Below are 26970 nucleotides of genomic sequence, written 5' to 3'. Positions count from 1 at the left end.
TAAGAAGAACATGTAGATATTATTTGCTTTCAAAGTGATTTAAGATTGAGTAAATGTTGTTTGAGCAACTTTTGAGATTTAATAACTTTCCTGGACTACTGATTTATCCTTTCTGTTTCATATGTTAAAACAATTTAAGTTTTATGATGTATTTAAAGTTCATGTGTAAATCTGGGTCTATTTTGAAGGTTAGTAATCATAATATTTTTTAAAGTATATAAAAACTACAAAGAGTAGATATGGAAAAAGTGACCAGTGCATCATTTAGTAGAATGATTGAGCCCACAAATTGTAAAACAGGAACAAAATTTCCATGTGAAGATGAAATGAAGATGAAAGAAAATACTTGATGAGAATTGTGCATTATTCTTTCCACTTTTCCTTCTTCTACAATCGAATACAGTTAAGGTATTCAATTTCTTATCTATTGTGCTTTTCTCAAACCATGGATATATCCCTTTCTACTTTGGGGAATCTGCAAACATTTCAATGAGCTTAGGTTTTATTTAGTCATTAGGTGGGGCTTGATTAGGACAAAGTCTAATGAGCTTTATGCTCAGATGTTTCTACAAATATGGCTATCTCATATGTGACTATCTGGCATTTCTTTACTTTTCCATGGTGTGCTATCACTGACAATGGATTCCCACATTTAGAAATTGATCACAACAATGTATCTTAATACTGTATGAATATTTCAATGTTCCAAAATACTGTAGGAGGCATATTTATACTTGTACTTCTAATAATACTTATTTAACATTAAAAATATTTTATAAAATTATCACTTCTTTATTTTTCTTTTTGGTACATTTTTATTTAAGTAGGAGAGTTTCTCTTAAATAATGCTTTAACCAGGGTATTTTGATAGCCTCTATTTGCTTTTTGGGCTTTTTTTAGATAAGCCTTTGCTATCATCCTCAGACACTATTCAAGAAAATTATGACACAATTTGGTATAAATTAAATGTAAATAACATAGACACTAAAATATAGAAATTCTAAAGTGAAATGATCTATACTTGAGGTAATTAAAATTATTCAGGTTGAAAACGATTTCCAAGAAGTTTTAAATTCCAGAGAAAACAATTTTGAAGTCAAAACTCCTTGACCATGAGCTCCCCCTCAGTCTTTCTGATAATGAGAATACCACTATGTATACTAAAGCAGTAACTTACAAATGTAATTTTGCTTTATTTTCCTGCTTTGATTTCCTGTCAAATGTCTTCACCATTTCTGTAGGAAAAAGCTAGCAACTGCCCCAGCCATCTAATCGTCCTGTCCTCAGCATTCTCCTTAGGCCACATCCATACCATGGAAGCTTCTTACCCTTCTGGAACTTTGTAAAATGAAAAATGATATGTATATATAACAAATTATGTTTAATATTTTCCCCTTTTATCATGAAAAAATTAGATTCTCCCTTTATATGTATGTGAAGTGGGAGAGAACAAATTTGATAGTAATCATAAATTTATTAGAATCTGCCATTTCTACTTCCCAGAACCATTCACATAGCATATGTATAATACTTATATGCATAAGTGCCAGATGTCCATTCTGGAATTAATCTCAGATTGACAGAGACCCTACTTAATGAGCTTCTCTCCTTTGTACACTATAGACCCACTGTACTCCAATGGGTGTTTACTGTTTTCTGATTATGAAGATAAAGATTTTAGAAGGAATTACATAGTACTAACTTTCCTAGAACTAATGTTTTCCAAAAGGATACAAAAATAGATTAAAGATTTATTGAGGCAAATTTACAGCGGTATCCTTCAGATCTGCATGTGAGAAAAAGTAGGGGAAAATGCCTTGCAATACATTAATCAGCCAGGTTTACAGACTTTTAAAATCTCAAAATAGATTCATATGATGATACTTTCATGTGATCCTCAGTAAAAGAAAAGAAACAAGAGAATCAGTAATACAGTGAAAAAAAAGTCCATAATTGAACACTATAGAGTCTGACCAATGAAGAAAAAGATAATTCTCCATCTAACAACTGGGGAGAGAAAAGGAAGTTTAAAGATGTTCACTTTCTAACTTGGAATTAGTATTAAAAGGGTATGATCAGTATAGACAGTAGGAAGATTTAAGAAGGATTGTAATACAACTTAAATTTTGATCGATTTTCTGCTTGGTCTCCTGGATCTTGGAATTTCATTTTCTTGAGGCTGTTGGACTCTACTGAAGGATGTGACCTTACTGTGGCATCTTATGCCAAGGCCCAGTCTTTCCAGAGATTGTGCATCAAGGTGGTATACAGACAACTTCTCCAGAAATGTTGCATTTCTGCAATTGCTCTAATTAATTGAGTGATTGTGATCTGGGAAGATGATAAATAGCAGAAATGTCTCAGCTCCCTGAGACTTGAATTTAAAGTAGGTTCACCTCTTGTCCTTTTGATGATAGTTACAAGCTTGTACTTTTATCCTCCAGGGTTTTCCTATCAGTAGCCCACTTCTGGTCTTACGGCATTGAGAAAACATTAGTTTGACCTTAAAATTCAATAATGAGTTAAGCAGAATAAATAGCTACACAGGCCAGTCCAAGGTCGCAGAGCTTCTGTTCCAAATTTTCATGTACTTCATGCATATGCATATGCATATGCTTCAGTTTTTAGAAAGAAAGGATTATAATCAGGATAGAAATGAATATTGGAACCCTGACATTTTGCACATTGCTCTGTGTAAAGGGAAGACTGCAGAATCAAATTCTGGATGTCCAAATGTGCTCAGAGTATCAACATGCTTTCCTTCCTACTTTATTCTCCAGGACATCGTACACGTTTGACAAAAGGACTGCTGTTAAAAGCAGAAAGCCCCAGCAGAATGTTTGCTCCTGGGTGTGGGGAGAAGGCAGCTAATGTTCGACAAATCCTGGAAATTCAACTCTGGACAGTGATTGTGATATTGACACTTCTTGCTTTACGGGAGATTCACTCTAATATATGTGCTGTAGGAAAAAACAAAATGGGGGCAACGGAACTTATGATCTGTATGAAGCAGGGTCCTGGGCAAGGCTGAGAGGATGCAAAAACAATCTAAAAACAAGTGCAATTAAACAAATTACAGAGCATGCCTTACTGCTAAGAAAGATCAGGATTGGTTGTAGATTTGGAAGTACGGCCTAATTATGACACAGGCAAATGTTATTTCTCATTGAACCTTAGAGTGAGACAAGCATCTTCTTTATCAAGCAGCGGGTTTTCCAAGGGTACTCCCAAGACCTCTGCTGTATCAGCCAACACCCGCACTGTGTTAGAAATGCCAATTCTTGGATCCTACACCAGACCTTCTATTCAAAACTCTGGAGATAGGGCCAAAAATCTGTTAGCAAGACCTCCAGGTGATTCTGATGCGTGCTGAAATTTGAGATAATATCTTTCTTAAAACCACAGAATATGTATCTTCTAAATCCAAGGGGACTCTATCAGAATTTTTGTAGTTTATAATAATTTAGTCATTTAGAGACACTGAATAAAATATTCTGATGAAAAACATATGTCGCATCCATCCATTTATGTCAATTCTGTGTGTACTACTCCTCTGCCCCATTTTTCTTTTCGGCTTTCATTGTTAAAGTGAATAGTTGTTATGTATTGGCTCTTCTGTCTGTTGGAAATTTTAAGAAATACCTCTTAGAGATATAACATTTTATGGTTTTCAAAGTATTATACATATATGTATATATGAGTATAATGTATTATGTGCATATATATACACAAACACTATGCGTAATATTTGCATCATTACCTATTTTATTTATAATCGAGGAAGGAAATGGTAAACATGTCTTATGTTCTTTGGCCTTCTTTTCCTCTTAGATAACATAAAGGGGTTAAACTTGATGTCTGAAATCCCTTCCATTTCTTAGGATCTATGAATTCTAGAACTGCTGAATATTTTCTCTAGTACTCTAAGCATTTTTGTGGACTTTGGCTCTGCTGTTACTGTTTGTACTTTGGGCTATTTGAGGACTCCTACATAGATACAGACTTTACCTGAGAAATGGATACAGTAACAGATGCTTCCTCTTTCACTGAAGGTAGAACATTTGTTAGATATCATGGTATATGAATTGTATTTTTTATGCTACCACAAAATATAATTCATGATGTAATTTTATGCATAACATTGTATTCATCAAAACACTCCACAATTTAACTCCAATTTTATTTTCCACTTCTACTCAGCACAGGCCTTTGGCTACAGCCAGGCTAGTTCATTGTCATGCAAACACATTTTATTTATAACTGCCTTTCCGTGGCCCACATATTGTCTTCCTGCCTAGGGTTTCTTCCTTTCTACTATCAAACTGATCAGATAAGACTGACTCAGTGATCACTTTCTCTGCTGCTGTGCTTTTTACAGTGATCCTTCTCATCCTCTGAGAGTGGGTTTACATCTTTCTTTTTATTGCTGTATCCCTAGTACCTGGCTGGCTACCTGTCATGTATATAATACTTAATACATATTAGTTTAATGGATTCATGAATAGCTCCTGGTTTATTCTTCTTGTTTACTGTTTGTCTAGCACATATTACATGCTCAGTAAATGTTTGAATGCTTTTGAATAGGTTAGTTTTTGAAGCATTAATTTTCCTGCCTCGTACTGAATATAGCGTTAATTGTCCTCCACTTGTTCAGTATCTGAAAAATGCTTTGACTACCTTTATCAAAAGATGGTGTTCAAATTACAGTATAAAATCCCTGAGTCAAATTGGTGAAACCCTTAAAATGTCCTTGGATAAACTAATACATTGTTTTGTACATCTGAAACTAATAAAAAAAAACCCCAAAAAACAACTTTGATCATCATCCTTTTAACATTCAGAATATTGTAGAATTTAGCATATTTTTGATGGACCTTGTATAAATGAAGTGCTGAATGGAACTCATTTTAAGGTACTTCTGCCTTAAAAAGGGACGAGTATCCAGTTAGCTTTATGCTCTTGCTCTTTTTCCCTGTATGATTGCGATATACTAGGTTGTGATTGTCGTGGTGGCTAGTGCCCAATTTGACTGCTTCTCCCCAGAGTCTCAGTTTTTGGCTTCTTCGGAGTGCAGCCTGGGATGTGCCGGCCCTCCATCCCGCTCTGGGGCCCACCCAGCTTCCTTCTGGCACTGAAGGCAGCGGCTGCTCTGCCACCCTTCTCTGCAGATAAGCATGGCTTGAAAATGCTATCTTTAGAGGTGATGAGTTTTTGTTTGGATAGAATTATGACTAGTATAAAGCCCACACATGCTAACCAGCCACAGAGTGCAAAATAATTATTGAAAGTAATTTGAGAGAAAAGTGGAAAATGATCTGAGGAAAAAAACAAAATTGTTCCCAAAGCATCGGTCCAACTTTCTGTTGTGAGATTGAATCTTGAGCCGTAGTTTTCTACTGCCAGGTAACCTAAGTGTCTGATTTCTTCAGCTTTTTTGAATTTTACTCTTTAGTAAACATTTCTACCTGGCTTTTTGACATTTTATTCCAAGTTGGTCAGAAAAGATACATATCTTTATATATCTATATCTATCTATCTATCTATCTATCTATCTATCTATCTATCTATCTGTCTATCTATCTATCTATTTGATATATGTATATATATATATAGATCCACCAAGCTCACCTTTCAGTGGACTATCAAGGAGAGAATTGGATTTTGCTTGTATCTTGGTTTTTCTTAAATAGCATTGGGATCACTGAATGTTTCCTCTTTATGTCCTTCCCTGTTCATCAGTTACTTTTCTATAGAAAATGTATGTAACCGTATCTACCTGAAAGGATACATATGTTCTGTTCATGGCCTCAGTAATGTGCATGTAGGTTAATATATATATGACACATATATTATGTTCCATGTAGAGTGACTAACCCATTTGCAAGGCATGCCTCATTCTACGCTGCAGATTTGCTCTGCTCAGATGCTTAAATGTGTAATTTCAAACTAGTGGTACCATCTATTCACCTTAACTTAGTTCCAATAGTATTGCCAAATGCTAAGGGCAATAGGCATAAGTAATAAAATATATCTGATGGGTCGTAAAAGTTTTTCCTTAAAGAACAACAGAGGAGAATAGAGTTAATTTCTGTAATGCAAAGGAGTAACAGACACATGTCATTGGTACCAGAGAGTATAAATGTGATATAGGGTTTTGGTGGAAGGGGTGGTGCTTATAAGCAAAGAAACAGCAGAGCTCATGCAATTGCCTGGCCTTTCCGTTATTCCACAGCATAGGGAGGCTGGGCATCGATATTCTCTATACAGCATGCGAAGGCCCCAGCAGAGGGGAGCCTGCTTTGGTCAGCAGGTTGGATCTGTAAGAGAGCACTCCAAGAGTGAAGGAGCTTTAGAAAACACCATTTCTTTAAGTAATATGGCTAGGGCTATTTAGCCAGATGGCATGTAAGTTGAGAGCCAAGGTCTGCAGCCTTGCATGCAAGGACTAATGACATCAGCCAAATGTATCTTTCTGGAAGCTGGTTTCAATCAGCCAAGCTACTGCTAAGCTACTAAAAGAGGGAAGGCAATGAGCCTTTAGGGGTATCCCTATTTTCTCTCTTCAGTTCCCATTTGGTCAGGGAGTCACCTAGTTCTTCATCTCTGTACAACTTAAACTTCCGTTTCTGGAGTTTGAGCCAATAATTCTAACATTTTTAAATGGTCCCAAATAGTTCTCTGATAATGAGCATTGCTAATGGACCCGTTTAAAAATAAATGCATTAAAGAGGAGCTATAATCTATAGATAACTAAATTTCTTTTTTGCTGCATGGGAAAAAGTTGACGATAATATTATTGAAAACTAAACCAGGACATTTCAGTTTGGTAGCATAAGATTATCTTCATCCCAAAGGTATAGTTTTACAATGTTATGTGTAAAGAAATAAATATATAAAGCATTTCTGTAAGAAGAAACCTGAAGCATAAAACAAAAGCCTAAGATGCATCCCTAACTGGAGAACACATCGTACAAGATGTGTTCTTGTCCATACAAGAAGATATCTTCTACTGTCTCTTTCTAAGTCTCTCAGATCTCTAAAGCAGTGGTGCTCAAAGTGTGGTCCTCAGATCACCATTATCAGTGTCACCTAGAAGCTTATTGGAAACGTAAATTATTGGGCCCTACTTCAGACCTACTGAATCAGAGCTTCTGGAGGTGGGGCCCAGCTGTGTGTATTTTTAATAGGCCCTCCACATGATGTAAACCAACATTTGAGAACCACTGCTTTAAATGCACCCCCCTCGTTCCTTTCTAATAGAGCATTCTGGGAATATGATTTCAACTTTATAACAATGAAAATGATTACATTACCCATATTTTTGTCCTTGTGAAATTTAGATTAATTTAAAAAGAAAATCTGCTTGGAAATTAACCACGTTTTACATGGAGTGACATGAAGGAGATTGTTGTTAGCATTTAAATTACTTTGTGATATGAGACTCTCATTAATTACTTATGTTCTTGGTAGCTGATGCTTTATTGAAAAGACCTGTGCTAGCATTAATAAATGCAAACAAAGTGGAAGGTCCTAGGGTTAATGAGATAGTGAAACATTAATCTGTGTTCCTTCTTCACTGTAAAAGGGAGCTTCATCAGATTCACTTTATCTGTTTTACATTTGTCTCTCCAGGAAGAACAAAGTATGCTAGCTATGGAAGATGAGGGCACAGTACAGCTCCCTTTGGAAGGGCATTACAGGTAAGATAAAAACAATTTGAGGAATGAAATGTGTTGTTATGTACTCTACTTAAAATTTTTGTAGTGTGTGGATTCCTATGGAGGTTTGCTGAGATTGTGTAAGAGTAGAAAGAACTGAAACTAGAAATTAGATTATCTTGTCCCAGTACTAAGTTCTGTCACTAATAGCTGTGCGATTATGGCCAAGTAGCTTAAAATGAAGGGGGTTAGGGAGCTGTTGTTTGAAGTCTTTTCTTCTCATGTTTCATTATGGATACAAAAGCTCTCCTTCATAGCCTCTGAAAGTAGCACCTGAAGACAGATCCAGATTCAATTCTGGGATAAATGAACTAGGTATTCGCTAAATTGATCACAGGTAAATGTTTGAACTCTGGGAGGTTACCCCTTAAAAAAGGCACTTCCAAAGAGATAATCTATTTCCTGAATTGAAAGATTCAGCGATACCAGTCATTTTAGGAAATATTTATGTAACTCTCTAAAATATGATAATTATCTATGATAATATAAGACCCGGTATATATTATATTATATTATATTATACTATATTATATTATATTATATTATACCGAGTCTTATATTAAAATAAGACCGGGTCTTATATTAATTTTTTTCTCCAAAAGACGCATTAGAGCTGATGGTCCGGCTAGGTCTTATTTTCGGGGAAACACGATAGCAAAAGAAAGTAAACTCGTAATTTATAATAAAAAACTTCTGAAAGTTTTTATCCAAAAATTATGTGTATGGTCTCAAAGTACTTAGGATAATTTAAGGCAATACCAGTAAATAAACAGAGAATACTTTTCTATGAGGAGGAAATTTGTCATAGTGTTGAAAGAAAACGGGAGAATCTTCTGGATCTTCAGGGTCTGACTATAAAATCATATTCCCTAGATTTAAAAAGTATAATTATGTACTACTTAAGAGTGAGCACAAGTTTAGAAGGTGTTTTATCTTTTCTTAAACAATATTTAAGTTTTAAAATCCTGTTGATTGTGCGGTTGAATCAGCATATTCCCCATGTATTCTGTAGAATACCTGTAATCTCACCTGGTACCCTTTCAAAAGGATTGTGTGATTAAATAAGTTTGGAAAATGTCCCATACTGTATGCCAGTTCAGAAATTCACAAACCACACTGGCATATTAAAAAATCTAAATAGTACTGCATTAAAAAAAATAATTTAACTGTTTACTACAGCATGTTCTAAGCTCTTTTGCTCACAAGACGGTCACATAACATCATTAAAATCCTGTATTCCACAAGACACTATCTTAGGAAATATTATCCTTTATCTCAGGCTTTGAGTTACCAAAGGCTGGATGGATTAGAGAAATTAAAGATTGGGCAAGGGAAGGGCCTGCAAGATGCAAGGCTTTGCTCTAGACCCTTAGTTTTTCTCTTGAAAGCTGGATTGGTTTCCATCTTGTGAACAACCGCCAATGAGGGTCATGTGAGTTTAGCCTAGGATTTCTGTAGAACATAATTTTTTTCACAGCAGAGTATCTTTTCTATGTGTGGTAAGAAGAGTGCGATTTTCTCACTCAATGAAACTTTCCTTGACTTGGCCCGTGTTGTTGCCATTTGGTTGTGTTTCCGGCCCTGGGAATGTTTTGGATCATTCTGAAGGTCTCCTCTAATTGGTGCCATTTTTAAAGTGTGAAAAAAAGCTCCCAGCATGGTACTGGTGCTGATATTACAGGCTCCCCTAGACATTTGGAAAGTCTTCTGCCAAATACACAGGCTGCCTTCACTTATTCAACACTATTTATTGAGTAAGTACGAAGTCCCAGGCTCTGTCTAGGTCTTGGGGGGACAGCAGTGAACCAGTGGACCAATGGTCAAGAATTCTTATCCTCATGCACCTTATATTCAAGTAGACTAGAGGCAGGAAGAGACAGAAAATTAACAAATGAACAGGTACTATGAAGTTATCTGCTGTGCTATGAAAGTTAGAGGAAGAGACTAAGCAGTGAATATGCAGAATCAATCTCTGTTATGTGAAATGACTTTGGAAAACCGTAGGCAAAACCAGTTTCTATAAAACTAGAATCTTTTTTCATAGATTTTTTTTTTTTTTTTAGTAATTAAGGAAATTATTCAATACTTCTTCATTTTTAATTATCAAAAATACTATAGGAAGGCATGAGACTGTCCTATATTTAATTTCTATTGCTAGATAACGTCAGTTGCTTATTTAATGTTTATTATTTCATTTTGGGTAAACTCCTATCCAGAGATGACCCATCTGTGATCAATATTTCTGATGAAATGTCAAAGACTGCCTTGTGGAGGAACCTTCTGATTACTGCCGATAACTCGAAAGACAAGGAGTCAAGCTTTCCTTCTAAAAGGTTTGAATTCTAAAATAATGTGTCTTTATGCTTATCCCAGTCATTTTTATGACATGAATCCATGAGCAAAAGACTAGTCGTGGTTTTCATTAAATTTAGATCTAAAATATTTCAGAAAATTCTTTTTAAAATTGGGTAGAAATGATCACATTTGTTATGTTTTTCATCTCCTTTTCAGATTAAGTACTCACTCCAAAACTATGACAGTGAGGAGAAGTGGTGCTATGAATGAGTCCCAGTGCGTGACATTTTTGGACATTCATTTTGGCCTACTCTTTTGCAGTAGGATTTTAATGTATTTCCTTATCACTCACTTCTCAAGACCTCCTTAGATGTCTGGCCACATTTGCACTCTCCCATTTTCCTTTTTAAAACCCATATGGCATATGACATGATGATTGTGTATTTTGTATATTTCCAGTCTCCTATTCCAACCCCTGGAAAATCTTCCCAACCTTCTTATACTAAAACTTTCAGCTCCAGAAAGTTCTACCCGTTCCTACTTCTCTGTATGAAAACATTACAAACAACTCCTGTTGTTGTGGATGATAGTTTTAAATGCATGCTGGAGGAAGTGTGTGTCCTTAAATATCAAGAGTCATCCTAGGATTTCCAACTGATTTTCCAGAATTTATAAATAAGAATTCAAACCATCAGCCTTCTTAGATGCTGATCTCAAGAAAAATCTCTATGTTATGCTAATATCTCTTTTTATTAAAGAGCAATTGAGGGATTTGGGACAGTGTTTAATTATTAAGTTCCTTTATTTTCATGACCTTAAATTAACTTTTTCTACTTAATTTTTATATCACATTTTTGTCATAAGCTCCCCTTCCTAATCACTCTAGAAGCTGATTCCCCAAAGGTAAGACCCTCCCTCAAACCTATTCCTTGGTTGTATTTCCTTATGTTAAATGGTGTCTTCTAGAAACCTAGTCAGCCTATGTTCTCTGTGTGAGTTTTGGGGAGGCAAAAGGCAGGGAGAGCCGTGGGCTTAGATCCATAATCAGACTGAGTGTTAATGGTGTTCCTATGACTACTCAGCTCTGTAAGAGGGTTTGGAACTTGAGTAAGCTTCTTCTCCACGTGACTTAAACAAATGCATCAGATATAAATCAATGAATCTCACGGAACTGTATTTAGTAATGGCATCAAATTTCCATATTGGAAAAAGAAAATTTATCCTTGAATTAAGAGATTACAAAGCTAGGAGCTTCCATTTATGCACCACCATGCTTCCAAACCTACAAGCTTTATCTGGCTTCATGAGAAATATTTGGAAACATGGGCTAGAAAAAAAGGTTACATTAGACTTAGAGAATATTTCTTGTTGCTGGTTTTTGTCACCCCAAAATGGCATGCTGCTTCTATGTCATCTTGATCCCATACAGCATAAACAAGACAAGTAGTGGATGTGCAGCGTTCACCCCAGAAATCTGGGGGTTAGTTCTCTCTCTCTCTCTCTCTCTTTCTCTCTCTCTCCCCTCTCTCTATCTCTATCTCTCATTCTCTCCTTTATTCTCTCTCCTTCTCTCCTTTCCTCCCCACCCCACTCTGTCAGCTACCTCCAACACTCCAAAGGTAGTTAATATAAGTTACTCAATAGGCTCTCTCAGACTTTGGGTTGGTGTTTTCTGTCTTTTAACAGGACTTTAAAATCTTCATGTATTTCTTTCCTTGGCTCAAGCAAAAGTCATATTTTATTCTAAAACATGCTTTATCTTCCTTTCCCAGAGATCTCTGCTACAGTCTGATAGAGTAAACCTCACAGTAATTCAGTTTTGTTAGAAGTCTTGGAAGAAAATCAGAGTTATGAGAAGGCTAATATCTCAGACCCATTGATATATGTGCTTGTGGACCTTTCACATTAAAAATATGGCATTTCTCTGATTTTTAAAACACGAACTCCAGGTTTATGGGCTCAAAATGAAACACCAACCATGGGAATTTCTGGAGAACTTGAGAAAATCAGACTTATAGATGGCTTTTCTTCCTGTGCTATGTGGATCAATAGTGCAAACTCTTTCTCTGTTTTTCTTTTTGTCAAGCAAAAGCTTTTATGTCATGATATTTTAGGTATTCCTTAAACAATAAAGTCAAGTGATGCTTTTCACCAGAAAAACCCAGCTAGTTGTTTTAAAAATATGTATTTAGATTACTTCAGACAGTAGAATAACTCTAGTGAACAATGTAATATGCTTTAAGCAGATCCAATTTTAAATAGACCATCCTTTATATTTTGATATAACCACTTGTTTTTTATTCTCTGAACATATGTTCCCACTAACATGAGATTAAAACTATTGTGAAATAAAAGTTTACCCAGTTTTTTTTTGTTTTCTTTCTTGTTTTTGTTTGTTTTTCTTTACCTTTATATGTGATAAAATCTGAAGCTTTCCATGTGGAAAATATCTCTTGGTTAGTTAGTGGTCAATGTCTTTTGTCTTCATAACAGTGGAAACTGAGGCAATGAGTGTGGCTTCCAGAAATCCTAAAACCACCAATACTGAAAACAACAATATCTCCCCAAACCACTGCTTTGTCTTGGTATCTGTTGAAAGCACTGAAGTATGATGACCAGGAACAGTAAAAATTTTGTGCCTGCTAGAGTATCCATTGGCAAGAAAAGGCCTATAGACCAGGTTACCAGGGTCTGTATCTCTTGAGACCTAAACTGGCTTCTATGCAGTCTTTGATACTTCCATCCCTGGTTTTCCATCGTATCCCATGTTATAGGCCCTACATGCCTACTAGAGAAGCCTAGATACCTTTACTTAGTGGAGTTTGGAATAACAGTTGTATTTCATCTATTATTTCATTCACTTTTCATTGTCAAAAATATTTTATCCAGTTTAACTGAAAGAAGGATCTAAGAACTAACTGCAAATTCTACGACACCTGTGGGATGTCTAATTTGATCCTAGTTCAACAATGCTGTACATACATGTGACAAGTCCTCTGCAGCTTATTGAATAGATTGGTGGAAATAGGTCTCATTAAAAACTCCGTTGCATCAGAATAGGTAAGCAACTGCTATGTTTTATAAAACTGACAGCCAAGATTGGCGTTTCTTGGAAGATACCTGGCAACATTAGGAAAATCAACACTTGGTTTGGTCCTGGTGACAGAGGATAGGCTCTGGGACCACCCTCCCTGCTCCACTCTGTCCCCCCACACCCACCACTTTCTTCTATCCTGGATTCTCCTTCTCGCTCTGATTTCCTAGGCCCTTTCATGACTGCTTGGTAAATGTTGTTCATAACAGCTCTTTTGGTGTTGTTGAAAAATAACTGTTTTGAGATTGCTTAGGAGCATGGAAGTAGTGGGTCATGTTTTGCTTTCTCTTGAAATATTACTTCCTTATATTTTAAATTGTGACACCTCAAGGGCAAGGACACTGTCTCATCCATGTTTTATCCCCTAGTCTTTTCAGATTACTATACAACATATGTAGTATATTTATTACATTAGATATGTAATATATGTCATATCATATATGGCATATAATAGATATGCAATATGTTTATTATAATAAGCACATAATAGATATGGTATATGTTTAATAAATATATGTAATAAATATATGTAACATATTGACCACAAGAAAAATCAGAGTAATAAGGAATAGAGTAATAGCCCTACAGTAAGAAAATTCAAGTTGATAATATTTTTCATAGATGTTTTGAGCTGGATATAAAATTTCTGCCTCATAATGTGCTGAAATCTAATTTAATACCAAAACCACTGGGTTTAAAGGCAAAGCCTCAATCATAATCAATTGTTTTGTAACCAAACAACCAATACGACCAAAGCAGGACATCAGGAGGAAGCACATCTGTGAAGCCAGTTGATGTTCCGAATCTTTATTTTCTGGATTGGTGACTAGTAGTCGTGGGGAATTCGCTCATTTATCAGAAGGTTGTGGAGCAGAACACTGCACACATAGGAAGTGTGCATGTGTAGAGACCAGCATGTCTCTGTCCTTGCAGGTAGGATATGGTATTCTGTCTTTCAAAAGATGAGTTTATTGGAATTGGGAATACCAGCCTCAGAATCTTGGTATTTGAGCTACCAGAGAACGTGGCCATCTAGTCCAAACTAATTTATAGATGGGGAAATAAAGTTCCAGAGAGGTTAAATAACTAGCCCAAGGTCATACAGCTCATTCTTAGCTTCCGGAAACTGGATGTAATCTTCCAGTTCCAAGCCCAGGGCTTCCTCCACTGTCTCATACTGCCCTTTTTCATTGGTTTGATTTGGCAGAAGAAACTGGGAGCCAGGTAGAGCCCAAGGAAAAGTTAATTTAGAAAGTGGGGTAGCAGACACTTGTCATATGAACGGAACTTAAAGTAGAAGAAAGTGAGTCATGCAGATAGAGGAGTTAAAAATACAGAGTTAAGGCTCTCAACACATCATGTGCACACTGTCATCTCCTCTCATGGAAGGAGAAAAGAAAAGGGAAAAAAGTTGCTTTGCTTTGACCTGTAAGTAGTGTGTGCTGAGAAGTGTGGCAGGCACAAACCTGGGTGCCATAGACACTCGCTCACACCAGCTCTCAGCACTGGCAGCGTGCCACAGATGGCAGAAGCTCCGGCACTTCTTACCTGATGGTGCCGGGTGGTGGTGACAACTGAGAAGGGCTGTTTCTAGCTTGAATTGGAGGAAAAACAATTTAAAAAACACACTCTTAGAATGTGTCTAAGTTATTGACCATTATGAAAGCTGCACAGGAGGCCCCATAGTAGTAAAGGGTTTTCACTCTCACTTTGTTACTTGGAAAAGGGTTATAAAACCAAGGATTTCCCCACCACCAACTATTTCATAAATGTGTATTAAGGGCCAAAGTTAACAGTAAAAATGTGTGGGTTCTCCCAGCTCAGGGCCTCAGAGGCTGGCCAGCTGCAGGTGACCCTTTGTGTCAGCAGCAGAACGGGACATGGAGAGGACTCAGACATGGAGGGCTCTGCCCTGTGCTGACAGGAGTGGGAAGTGAGCAGTTTCTGTCCTTCCGGAAGCACATGCTCTTGGTGTGGGCTTTATGCATGGTATCCCATTATTTGAATTTTCCATGAAAACTGTCAACATAAGAGGAGGAAAAGTGTACATCAGAAAAATGCTGGAGGAGAAGAAGACAAAAATGAGCGAGTCACATTACCAGCTTGCCCAATGATAAAGTTAATGGAAGACTAGATAAAATAAAAACCACTTGGGAATGCGTTTATTCTGGGAGGAGTGAGGAGGAGCGCAGGTGTCTGGAGGGCGATGTGTGGGCGACTACTTCCTTCAGACCAGTGCAGACATGTGTCCTGCTGACCACGGCACAGTTCTCCCCAAGGATCAGGGACCAGTCTGTGCACAAAGGATGGGCCACTTGCCCCAGAGCCCAGAAATACCTACTGCGTCATCTTCTTTGTGTCATTTAGAGTGTCAGTACTAACGATATGGGGCATGACTGACATTTTCAATAACCATCAGAGATTCATTTGCCCAGAGGAGGACCATGGTATTAATCTTGCATGCTTTTGGAACTGTCTGCTTTTGGACCTGTTTTAAAAAATGTCTGGTTTGGGGTTTTGGTTTCTGTTTTTTGAATTTCCCCCTTTCTGCAGTTCTTGGTTTCTCTCTCACTGAGTACAGAGGATTTTAATTGTTGCTATCTATGTCTGTTTCTCAGCGCGAAAGAGCCATGCCTCAGGGCCCTTGTGGTGCTTCGGGTTGATGGCTTTTGTGTCTGAGCAAGTGGATCTCACAGTCACCATGCTGGATCACAGTAATAAATGTCTCCTTTTTTTCCCCTGTAGCATTGAAAACCGAAAAGAGAAGAAAGCTGACTCAGGGAAAGGTGTTGACAGGGAGACTTGTCTATGACTTGATCTTCAATTTATTTTTTACAAATATATGAGAAGAGTGCCACAATTATTAATAAAACTGCTTTGATCATGCATTGTAAATTCTGTCTCTCATCCCAAATCCACCTTCACACTGTAAGTAGTGCAATCCTTGTTTCATTTCTGTGTTTAAACTTCTGAGCAGTGAGACACCCTCGTGAGCATACACAATAGCTAATGCAAGAACCTCTGTGTTCCTTGCTCTATGTTAGGCCTTTATAAGCACTGGATTCTAATTGTCAGTTTTATGAAAGCAATAGCTTTCTTAGAGAGATAAGTCGCTATTTACCTAGTTTGTATTTTCCTACTGTAGTGACCTGAAGATATCTGGTAATTTCACTGAGAAGAATTTTGAAAGGTAGTCTTACTGCTTATTTTTTATAGCTTAGCATTAGTGACTTATTTCAAAAGTCCCAAATCAAAAAGCTAGTTGGGAAGCATTTTTTTTTAAATAATTGTATTTATGCATTTCCTTGATTTAATATGATACATTTAATACTTAAGAATTTATATGTAACTAAAACTTAAACTACTTTGAAAAAGTATATATAGCAACCTGTCTACAACTCGTTTAAAAGAATCAGACACTAATGCAAAGAGTCCAGTAGTATTTGCTTAAAATTCAAGTTGTGATTCCATGATCAAATACTAGGCTTGTACGAAATACTTTAGAAAAACTTTGTAAGTTTTGTGAGATTTAAAAAAAAAAAACCCTTTATCAGAAATATGCTGTTAAATTTCTTTCCCATTGACAACAAGTATTTCCAAATAAACCAATTATACACGTACTCATGAAATACTACATGGTGAGTCATTGTATATGAAATTCCACTCCTGTACAGTTATTCTGCTGCTAAAGGTCATGTACTGCTAATGCTGCTTCTGAATCATGTTCTAATGTTAGACTGACAGGTCTCCATTTGTAACTTTCTTTTTTCTGCAAAGCTCTTTTCCACTTTTTAATTAAATGCATGTTGTAGAAAAATAATATTTTAAATGAAATTTTCAGATTCTCTTTGAGAAGCTTCTGTAGATATTTCAGTTTGTATGAAATAATCCATCTTTACCAAGCTTATAAAAGAAGAAGAAAAGTTAAGAATTTTTGAGCATTACTAAAAATACAGTATTTCTTTTTATTTTAGATGAAGGTGAAGTTTATAAAGACGAAATCTCATAGTGTTCTTGTTTCCTAAGAATGACCAGTGGTCATCAATCTTATAACCTTCAGTGTCCAACTTTATAATAACGCAGAGCCCTGTTGCTTTCCCAAATTACTAATTATATATTCCGTGTATAAGTGTACATGAAAAGTGAAAAAAATAAAATAAAATCCTCCTGTGATGAAGCTTATAAGGGAAATAAAATAACAACAAAGGCTTTATTAGATTCAACATTTTGATACCTTCTGAAAAATTTCCCTCACAATCTTTTAAGGAGCCAGTTCTTTATGGAACATAAGCCTAAAAACTATAGGGAGACTATGCAGTTAATAAAGTCTGTGTTTATAAATGCCAAGGGAAAAAATACAGAAACTTTCCATTCCACAAGTGTTGCCTTTGTATATTTTATAATACTAATACTACATCGTAAACATTCCCATTGTTTTATGATTAAGACTAGCAGTTCCATAAGCAGCCTCTCCCAGTGTTTTACTATATTAATAACTGTTCTGTTAAAAATGATCATAGTGAATTAAAATATTCACATGATCACTTATTTGAATAAACAATCATATCCAATGAAATTCTGTATTTCTGAGTATTTTTATAGTCATTTTGTTCTTGTGTAAATTTTAATGATATCCCTATGTTAATCCTAATATTTTGAAATCATATAAAATATAAGAAAAATGTAGTGTTATATATTTCCTCCTAATTTCAAAACTAGTGAATATCTTGAATGTAATTTATTGCAAAGTTTAACTAATGTGTAAATGTGACTAGGATATTGTGTTTTTCACAACTAAGAAATGTTATGTGGAAATAAATATTTATCCTAACTAATTTCTTTGAACATTTTAAATTGTGATGCAAGTGTCTTGTCTTTTTTTCCTTAACCAGTAAATCAATGTAGAACACTTCGGTTGTTTAAACATAATATTTAAATTTAGATACCCCTGACGTAAAGAAAACTTGGTGATACAGACAATTCAAGAGTATTCACACAATCTGAACTTTATGAACAGGATACTTCGAGAGCTATATTAGAATGTATCTCTCCATTTTCCAGAGAGCAGTGACTTGGGTGCAAATAGCATTACTCCTATGACCAGTAAAAGCTTCAGTAACAGGATTTCCCATTACTGGAACTCCTTAGACTTCTGTGTTTACCCCCGTTGGAAGGCATTTCCTAAAATTTGTCTCCTCTCTGTTTGTTGCAATAGGTTAGGTGGGACCATTATTCTTTTGTAGCCATCTGGCAGTCTGTCGGGGAGATAATTGCATTCAAAACTCTACATATGGATTAATATTTTTCTCTTGACTCGTGAGTTTACTTTGTAATTGCTACCATTTAACAGCCTTTAATACTGGGAAGTTTTTTCTTAAATCTAATCTGAATATCTCCTTGGTGTAGTTTAAATCCATAGCTAGAAACTCTCCACTGACAATTTATAAGCAACTTGTATTATTTCAACACAATCCCTAGATCTTACAGAATTTTTCTTGGCTCTTAAAAGTGTGGCTTATTTTTTTCTTCTCTGCAGTAATCTACTTCTCTTTCTTTATTTCCCTCTTTCCTTCTTTCTTTTATTATTACTTTTATTTTATTTTGTTGGGGAACAGTGTGTTTCTCCAGGGCCTAATCAGCTCCAAGTCGTTGTCCTTCAATCTAGTTGTGAAGGGCGCAGCTCAGCTTCAAGTCCAGTGGCCGTTTTGAATCTTTAGTTGCAGGGGGCACAGCCCACCATCCCATGCGGGAAGTGAACCAGCAACCTTCTTGTTGAGAGCTCGCACTCTAACCAACTGAGCCATCTGGCTGCCCCCTCTACTTCTCTTTCTATTTAAATCTAGCCTGTTTGCCCCTGGGTACTTGATTATTTTACTATCATTGCAAGATTGCTCTCCAAATTCTCCAATATATCCACCTTATATATTCATGCAATGGAATGAAATGAGGTTACAACCATTTGACACTTTTATGAGCGTAATTGGATAATATGATGATTCTCTAGATATCTACTTTGAAAGGCTACTTATAATCAGTTCCCTTGAAGAAGCTCTGTATTCAGGATTATTACTTTATTTTAGAGATGTCTTTGCATATTTTCCTTAGAAAGCTCCAGCTAACTGATACAACTGTCACTCCAATTCAGTTTCCATTGGTGCATTGGCCACTATCCTTTGTGCTGGAGCTTTGAAAATGGGATGGTGATCTTCATTTCTAAGAGCAGGGTAGGTACATAGCTATAACATAATGTGATACGTTCTAAATTGGTGGTATAATTAAAGCAGTGAATAATTTAAGGATGGAACTTTGAGTAGGGCACAGTTTGAGGAAAATGTTATATAAGAAGTAGCATATCAATTAGGATGGAAATGGGGAAGGAAACCTACTCCAAGAACTGCAAAGATTCTCAGACACATGTCAGTATTGAACTGCAAATGAAATAAAAAATTAAAGTATATGTTGTAACTGGGGCCTGACATATTTGATATGTGACATATTTGGAAGTCAGCACACAGCCCAAAGTGGTAGAGTGTTAGGAGGGTAGTGAAGACCTGTAAGAAAAGGTAGAAACATAAGTTGAAAGCATTATAAATGATGTTTGAACTTTTTCCATTAAGAGTTTTGAATAATGGAGAGGCATGAATGTTTGGAAAGATAATCTGGCAGCACAGTAGAAAATATTGTGGGAAAAATCACTTCCTTAGGGATCCGGCTCCCAGCATGACTCTCAGAGGCTCAAACTAAAATCTCTGCAAGTGGTCTATAAACTTCTATTAAGTTTGAAACTAAACAGGCCAAACGTAGTCCTTGCATACTTAATAAATTACTCCAGACACAATAGCTTTATTATAAATCCTTTTATGTAGAGCATTCCTTTATAAATATGTTTTGGGTTGTATTTGAAAAGCATGTTCTGAAAACATGGTATCAACAATAATCTTGAAACTATTGAAGAAATCTAAGTGTAGTACAAAATTCAGCCAATGGCTGGCTCATTTGAGTCCAGAAATAACCCCCCCACCCATCCTTTCATCCTATTTGTTACATCCATTTTTACCATAGACTTAGCTTTGTACCTAGGTACTCTTGCTGTCTGGTGTGGGTGTAATCATAGGTTTTTGCCATGTGACTTATTACTTCCATTTGTTTATAAGTTCCTTAAAGGTAGGAATAGTGTTTTATCCTTCCTTTGTAACTCTCCAGAGGCTAGTTCTGTGTTCTGCTTTTTATCCACCCAGCAAAGGCTGTGGACAGAATTATAAGTAAAATATATCAGAAGATGCTGCTGCTTAATTTATTAAGAATGACTAAAGATCCAAAAAAGATTCTCACTGACATGTCAGAACTGGAACAAAAATAAACACTTATTCTTGAAGGTGTGCCCAGCACCTGGGGACACAGAAGCCTCAGGTGAGAACCTGTGCAATCGATGGAGTCATCACACTGGGAGAAGGAACTAAATAGTTGTGAACAGGAGTAGGGAAAATGGGAAAGGAAGATGCCAGGCTTAGATACAATACCAGACCATATGTGTGTGTGTGTGTGTGTGTGTGTGTGTGTGTATATATATATATATATATATATATATATATATGAAATTTATTTATTTATTTGTATCTTCTTCACAACAATGCAAAATTCTGTGAAGTAGGTATTTCTGTACTTCTTTCAAATGAACAAAATGTGTTCAAAGAGGCTAAGTCGTGGTCAGTGGCAGGCCAGTCTGCACATCTTAAATGGTATCCTTAGTTCCTGTGTGTTTCAAACTTGTCCTCAGGGTTTTTCTCTAATTTATTTGTCAATTTCTTTAACTTCCTTTTCCAATAAGCTAATTTAAAGCTCTTACTGGAGAGTAAAACTTCTATGAAGCTCAAAGGAAACCCACTGTAACTTTCTCACTGTGAGTGGCGGCACTCATTCTAACCAAGGTCCGTGTAACCCCCTCAGCTGCAGTACCAGGCGTCTCCAGCAGGAGGCGAGGTGCGGCTGCCTTCCTCATTTAGCAGGGCACTCATTCCAGCTCATGCAATCCGAATCGGGTATATTTCCTCTCAGTATGTAACATTTTCTTTGTCGCTCTTATTTCTGTGATTAACATTGGAAACCAAACCTACCCAATGAAATACTTTTTGTTTTGCCTACAAGTCACAAATATCATGACATTGGAAAGGAGAAAGTGAATGGAATAGATAGGGTTTTGGTTGTTTGATGGGTCAGACTTCTAACTATACATGTGTTTTAAATATCTGACAAATTTGGGGGTGATTGTTCGGATGAAAGATTATGTAGAATAAGACCTTTGACTGAGTTTGTTGAAGTTTAAAGTCTGTAACCCCAGAGAAGATACGTTTCCCAGTTTAACAGTAAGGAAATTATCTTTTTATTAATTCAAATTCTTGAGTTTAAATATTATCATAGAAAGGTGACATGAGTAAAAATGATCACTTTCTACTGAACATGACTGTGGTGTTGTTCATCCCATACTCTGAGTTTCCCTGTGGGTAGTGATAGTATGCTTTATTCCCACGTTCATCTCTCATTCTCAGCCATCTGTATGTAGCCCTCAGAAACCCTGAATACACACTCCAGGTCATCCTGTCAGACACTGCTAGAAGAACTTTCACAAAGTTGGCAGAACAAAATTATCTTACTTTATGAAAAAAGCCATTCTTGTGTTTGCGTTTGTTTTTCATTTAGAGCTTATTAAATCTTAAATATTGTACAAATCTAGTAGTTTTATAAATTGGAATTCTCACGTCAACTTAGAGTAAAAGCAACAAATGACAAGTGGTGGAACTGGTAGCCTCAATGACCACCTGCGAATAAGAAAGACAACTCTTAGAATGACATACAGCCTGATGTGATCATTGATCTTTATAGTGGTGGCCTTGATTGATCAAGGATGCACTGAATTATGTTCTATGCCTGCTCGTTAAGAAAGCATGGAGGTATATCACCATTTTTAGCAAGGTTTCCAACAACAACCACCAAATGTTCAAAAAATATTTTTGAAGTGATTTTCTAAAAATCTTGACCAAACTCGAAAAACAAGCTCTGTATCCATGCAAGAGATGTGACCATTTCTCCCTTCCTTTGGTGTATGTGCTCCTGGAAGCTGGTGCACTTAGCAGGTTGTTTACAAAAGGAATCTTAGCATCCACGTGCCTACTGAGGCTACAGCTGTCAATGGCAACAAGTCTGAGCTTCTCAGTGGTGTCATTAGTTCCTGTGTGTTTCAGACTTGCCCTCTGAGTTTTTCTCTATTTATCAGTTTCTTTAACCTTTCCCACAAGCTAATTTAAAACTCATATTAGAGAGTAAGACTTCTATGAGGGTCACATGACATCTTTAACTTCAGTCATATCATTACCATTTGCAACCCTAATTATGCAAAAAATATATGCTTGGATTTTTTGTTACCTCTGGGCTCCAGAGAAAACATTTATCGTGTTTAGACACGATAGGAACAATGAATTCATATAGTTTTGATATTGTACAATATCAGATATTACACAACGGTCTTAATATCTGTATATTATCCGATATTGTACATCTACTATTACACAGCATTTGGTATTGTCAACATCCAATACTGTCAATGATCTTAATATCTGCACAATAGCTGAAATTGCACACTATATGGTTTCAGTTCAGATAAAAGGAAATCTTTATTTAATTTGCTTTCGTGACTATTAATTTAGTCCAGGACGTGAACATATGCTCTATGACTACTATTTCTGGATACAGAACTGTGCAAAGATTGGCCCAGCTACTCATGATGCTTGAACTCTATTAAGAAATAAAATTATGACAATAGCCCTACAGGTTTGAAGGTCAGTTTATAGTTCCGGTGGATGAGTAGTATTTGAGACTTAATTAAAGTGAAGCTCCTCAGTGCCATGCTCTCAAAATACAGTTGAAGCTGAAGTTCACGATCCTGTGTCCATTCCATGACTCACCAGCCTCATATTAAATTAATAGATTTTTTCCCCCCATTTCTTCCATTTTAAGCTGCAGCTCACTCTGTCTGGGATAACTTTTTCCAGCAAATGTTCTGAAGCTCAGTTTAAGTTCATAAAATCAATTTTTAAAAAAATGAGGCCATTTTACAAATAATTGAGCAAAAAAAGTCATGTTTCCTCAGTGATCTAGACATTACTTCGCGAGGTTAAAGTCAGCATCTGAAATCTATGCTTTCATTAATATAGTTACATCAACCCAAAATAGTCAAACACTTAAGGGATTGACTTGACTCTTTTTTATTTTCCTGAGCCATCAGAGCTACCCAGATGATATTGTTGATACTATTTTTTCTTATAATATGAGCTTCATCATCGTTCCCTGAAATAAAATGATAAATTATGTATTATATAAATAACCTAAATTATTTTAAGTTGTTTTTCAAAAGATGTGTGTGTGTGTGTGTGTGTGTGTGTAATACATATATATGTATGATAACAGAAATTGTATAGGTATTGAATGAAAATGCAATGAACTTCTTAATTTAACACATTTCTATGTATCTATTTTTTATAAAAACTGAACTCCCTCCATGTTTACAAGACAGTCTGGGATAACAAGCAAAATAAACACGAGCCTTTCTGGATAAATGTGTCCATATGCCAATGTGGTTTAGGTCTGATTCAAGACACAAAACTCATTACCTCTGAAAAAATGAAATTTATTAAATGACCAGGAGAAATTTGACAGTATGTAGAATGGGAAAAATAATACATAACTTTATGGTTTATTTTCAATTTAAAAAAAAAAAACAAGTGCAAGGAAGTAAAAATATTCTTTTAATTAAGATGCTCAGAGAAATAAGAAAATTTGATGCAAGTACTCTTTCAAGTTAGGATTTATGATACAAATATTTTCATCTTTTAACAGGGCAAGCTGATGTGTTCACATCTCAGTTCCAAGCTGCCTCTTTCAGGAGGAAACATCAGTATTTTTTAGAGCACTTTGACAATGCTTTCCCATCACCCTCGCTGTGTTTTTGTAGCACCTATAGCCATAACTGGCACCTGGGGGCCTTGCATTGTTGGCAGTTTCCCTCTCATTTCTTTGGAGTCTGTTCAACTGCTGTGGTTTTACTCAGAAGTCAGTGCTTTGCGTATATGATTTCCTGAGACAGTTTGAATAGTCTTTCTCAGAAAACTGTGCCAATCTGGCTGTGAACAGCTCTTCTTTGAGAGGAGCTGACAGCAGCCTGGTCGGGTCAGCATGCTTGCACTTGGGTTCCCAGCCAGGCCCAGCTAGCTTCTCTCCCTACCCCCTTTTCTTACCCCTGCTTCGGTGTATCACTGTGCACATTTTACCATCCGTTTAAAGAAGATGACAAGATTTGGACTAGTCCAGTTAGGAAAAAAATGAAATGATGCCCAGGAAACCTATGCAAAGCTCCCCTAAAAACAATTCATATTTGTTGTTTTAGCAAGTGATGTGGAAATGATTTTAAATAATAAACCAAACCAGACTGAATAATTCAAACTTCTGTACGGTAATAATCTGTTGTGAAGACAGAAGTCCCCACTTAGGGTCCTAGACATGAAATATGGGAACAAAGTAACCTTAAATTTCTTGATTTGGGTGTATTTTTTTTAGATCATCTTGACAGTGTAGTTTTAAGATAATGAGAACAAAATGGTTTTTAATAAGCTTTAAATGACATGCTGTTTCGAGGTGCTAAGGTAAAGAGAAGCATTGTTTTATGAAGTGGCTCATGTGCGTATATATATGTTGGTGTGCTGTGCTGGTGCCGATTCCATGGTCTTCGTCTGTATACCACTGGAGAAAGAAAAAGGTCAGAATTAGAAAGTCAGTTGTCTTGTGGTTTTCAGTCAATTCAAATGAGTTCTCACGAGCACACAGAATAACACAGGACGTTTTAATTCCTGAATCAGTGTATAAATTCAAACGTGATCAGAGAGGGTGTGTAATGTCCCCCCAGAGCTTTTCCAGGGCATATTGTTCTGTCCTCTGGAGGTGCTGCGACAGAGAACTAATTGTGAATTTGGCTTTACTGTGGAGTCTTTCAGGATATGTTTATTCTAATTAAAATATCCAAATCCATTTTTAAATTTGACTCCAAGGACACTTAGGTCCATATGAGCAAATGTTTATCCCATTAAGCTACTAGTTTTAATTAAGTGTTATCAAGTGTCAAATTTCTCCTACACTGTAGTAAGATAAAGTGTGTAAAAATAAATGAGTTTTTAAAAGGCAGTTTTTCCTAATATATATCACTAAGGAACTGGAAACACTTATTTCAGTATTCCATATATGTTTAACATAAGTGAAGTCAAAAGTCAAATGTGTTATTTACAAACATTTAGATTTTTTACTGGAGTTTTGTTTTTATCTGTATATCTGACATTTATGTAGAAAGAGCTGATGACCGGAGGCAAAAATTTATCAACTCATATCACATTAAGCAAGTGGGAAATCATTGCCAGGCAAACATGTATTATGGAGACATAAATTAACTTTTAAAAATTGTTTAATTAAAGTAGCACGTCTTTCTTTGAATAGTGAAAAAATAAACCTCAACCTCTTAAAAGAATCTAACACTCAGGATATTTACCAGGTTTTCTGGGTGTCAAGTGACTGTCCTACTTGTATACAGTAGGCAGTGTCTGAACTCAGCACAGATAAAGTATATATGTTAGAAGAGAGTGAGGAAAAGCAGGCTTTTCAGCTAACACAGACAAAAAAGCATTTTACACAAAAACATAGTGTGACACATAAACATACAGAATTATATATACACATATATACATATATACATATGTGCATACATATATGTATATATACATATATACAAAATTATATATGTATATATAATTTTTTTCTTAATCAAAAAAAGTCTAGTGCAGAAAGAACATTTAACATAATACGTAGAAACCTCCTTCTGTATAGGCAACAACAGCTCTATCTAGCCATTTCCGACTTTATAAAACAAGCCTAACTGTTTAATGCCTGTGGTGGTTCAACAAAAGATAACATGGCAATTACGAAGCCTGAAGCTTGCTGATTATTAATACCCCACTGTTGTTAGAATGGCTAGTATTACATCCTAGACAGAAATGGGTTTTCACATTCGAATTGTACTGTTATCACGCTGGTTTTTCTTTAGAATTACTCTGCCACACATCGACTGAGTAAGTGATTACTTTTGAATTAAAACGGGGAGAGACTGAACACTCACATGTCTAGGAGAGCAGTGTTTTGACACTCCCAGAATATGCATATTGTGCTTCTCAACCCCCAACTCTATGATATCATTGAATATTACTGTGTCTATGGCTCAAGGATATCACTTCTCCAACTTCTCACTGGAGACATAAAAAACATTTCACTTCAGTCCCTGTCTCCTGGGACCTCTGTGAGGCGAAACCAGACCCCTCCCCAGCAAGTTCCCGCCCCTTCCACAAAGTTTTGCTATACCATTGCCTGGAAATCCACTCCAGCATCGACCAGGGCTTTGGAGATATGAGCCGACTGCTGAAAATGAACGTTATCTGTGGGGAGAGAAAGGAAACATAAAGGCACTAATAGCTCCAGTTTCCTGATATGGAAGGATGGGGAAAGCTCAAGAAGAAAAGGACTATTTGAAGTTCCAGGACTCAGCATTCCATTTAGCCCAAGACAAGTGAGTTGTGGAAAGCAACACTGTTTTATTGAAGTAAATCTAACAGTCTTGCCCCTCATGCTTTTGTTTTGTCAGTAGTGAAATTGCAAACCTGTCTGTGATACTAAAAAGTCTAATTAACTGAAACTCACCATCTGCTGTTCCATGAATAAGGAGGTACGCAACTTCTTTAAAATTTTCAGCTCTGCTCATGACTGTTGAATTCTGGA

The 26970-nt window shown here is 36.2% G+C and overlaps 2 protein-coding genes across 13 annotated transcripts in view; one reads left to right on the top strand and one right to left on the bottom strand.

Moving 5' to 3' along the window:
- SLC4A10 (solute carrier family 4 member 10) overlaps positions 1 to 17967 on the top strand; it is a 260771-nt gene extending 242804 nt beyond the window's left edge. For 3 of the 12 annotated variants that reach the window (XM_033111852.1, XM_033111857.1, XM_033111853.1), the window contains 4 exons: positions 7633 to 7700; positions 9935 to 10051; positions 10878 to 10916; positions 15853 to 17938. In XM_033111852.1, the coding sequence (XP_032967743.1) occupies positions 7633 to 7700; positions 9935 to 10051; positions 10878 to 10890 (198 nt within the window). In that variant the 3' untranslated portion in view covers positions 10891 to 10916; positions 15853 to 17938. Of the gene's footprint in view, positions 1 to 7632; positions 7701 to 9934; positions 10052 to 10229; positions 10813 to 10877; positions 10917 to 15852 lie in introns of those variants that run through there. The other 9 variants (XM_033111854.1, XM_033111848.1, XM_033111850.1 and 6 more) reach the window with 7 other exon arrangements.
- A 5922-nt stretch (positions 17968 to 23889) lies between these two features.
- DPP4 (dipeptidyl peptidase 4) overlaps positions 23890 to 26970 on the bottom strand; it is a 79461-nt gene continuing 76380 nt past the window's right edge. The window contains exons 24-26 of the mRNA XM_033112013.1: positions 26893 to 26965; positions 26557 to 26630; positions 23890 to 24897 (exon numbers count right to left, since the gene is read on the bottom strand). Coding sequence (XP_032967904.1) covers positions 24796 to 24897; positions 26557 to 26630; positions 26893 to 26965 — 249 coding nt within the window. The 3' untranslated portion in view covers positions 23890 to 24795. The remainder of the gene's footprint in view (positions 24898 to 26556; positions 26631 to 26892; positions 26966 to 26970) is intronic.

This window comes from Rhinolophus ferrumequinum, chromosome 8 (assembly GCF_004115265.2).
Source record: "Rhinolophus ferrumequinum isolate MPI-CBG mRhiFer1 chromosome 8, mRhiFer1_v1.p, whole genome shotgun sequence".
NCBI classification, from domain to species: Eukaryota; Metazoa; Chordata; class Mammalia; order Chiroptera; family Rhinolophidae; genus Rhinolophus; species Rhinolophus ferrumequinum.
Note: the sequence above shows the minus strand (reverse complement) of the source record. Positions and strands in the feature narration are given on the sequence as shown.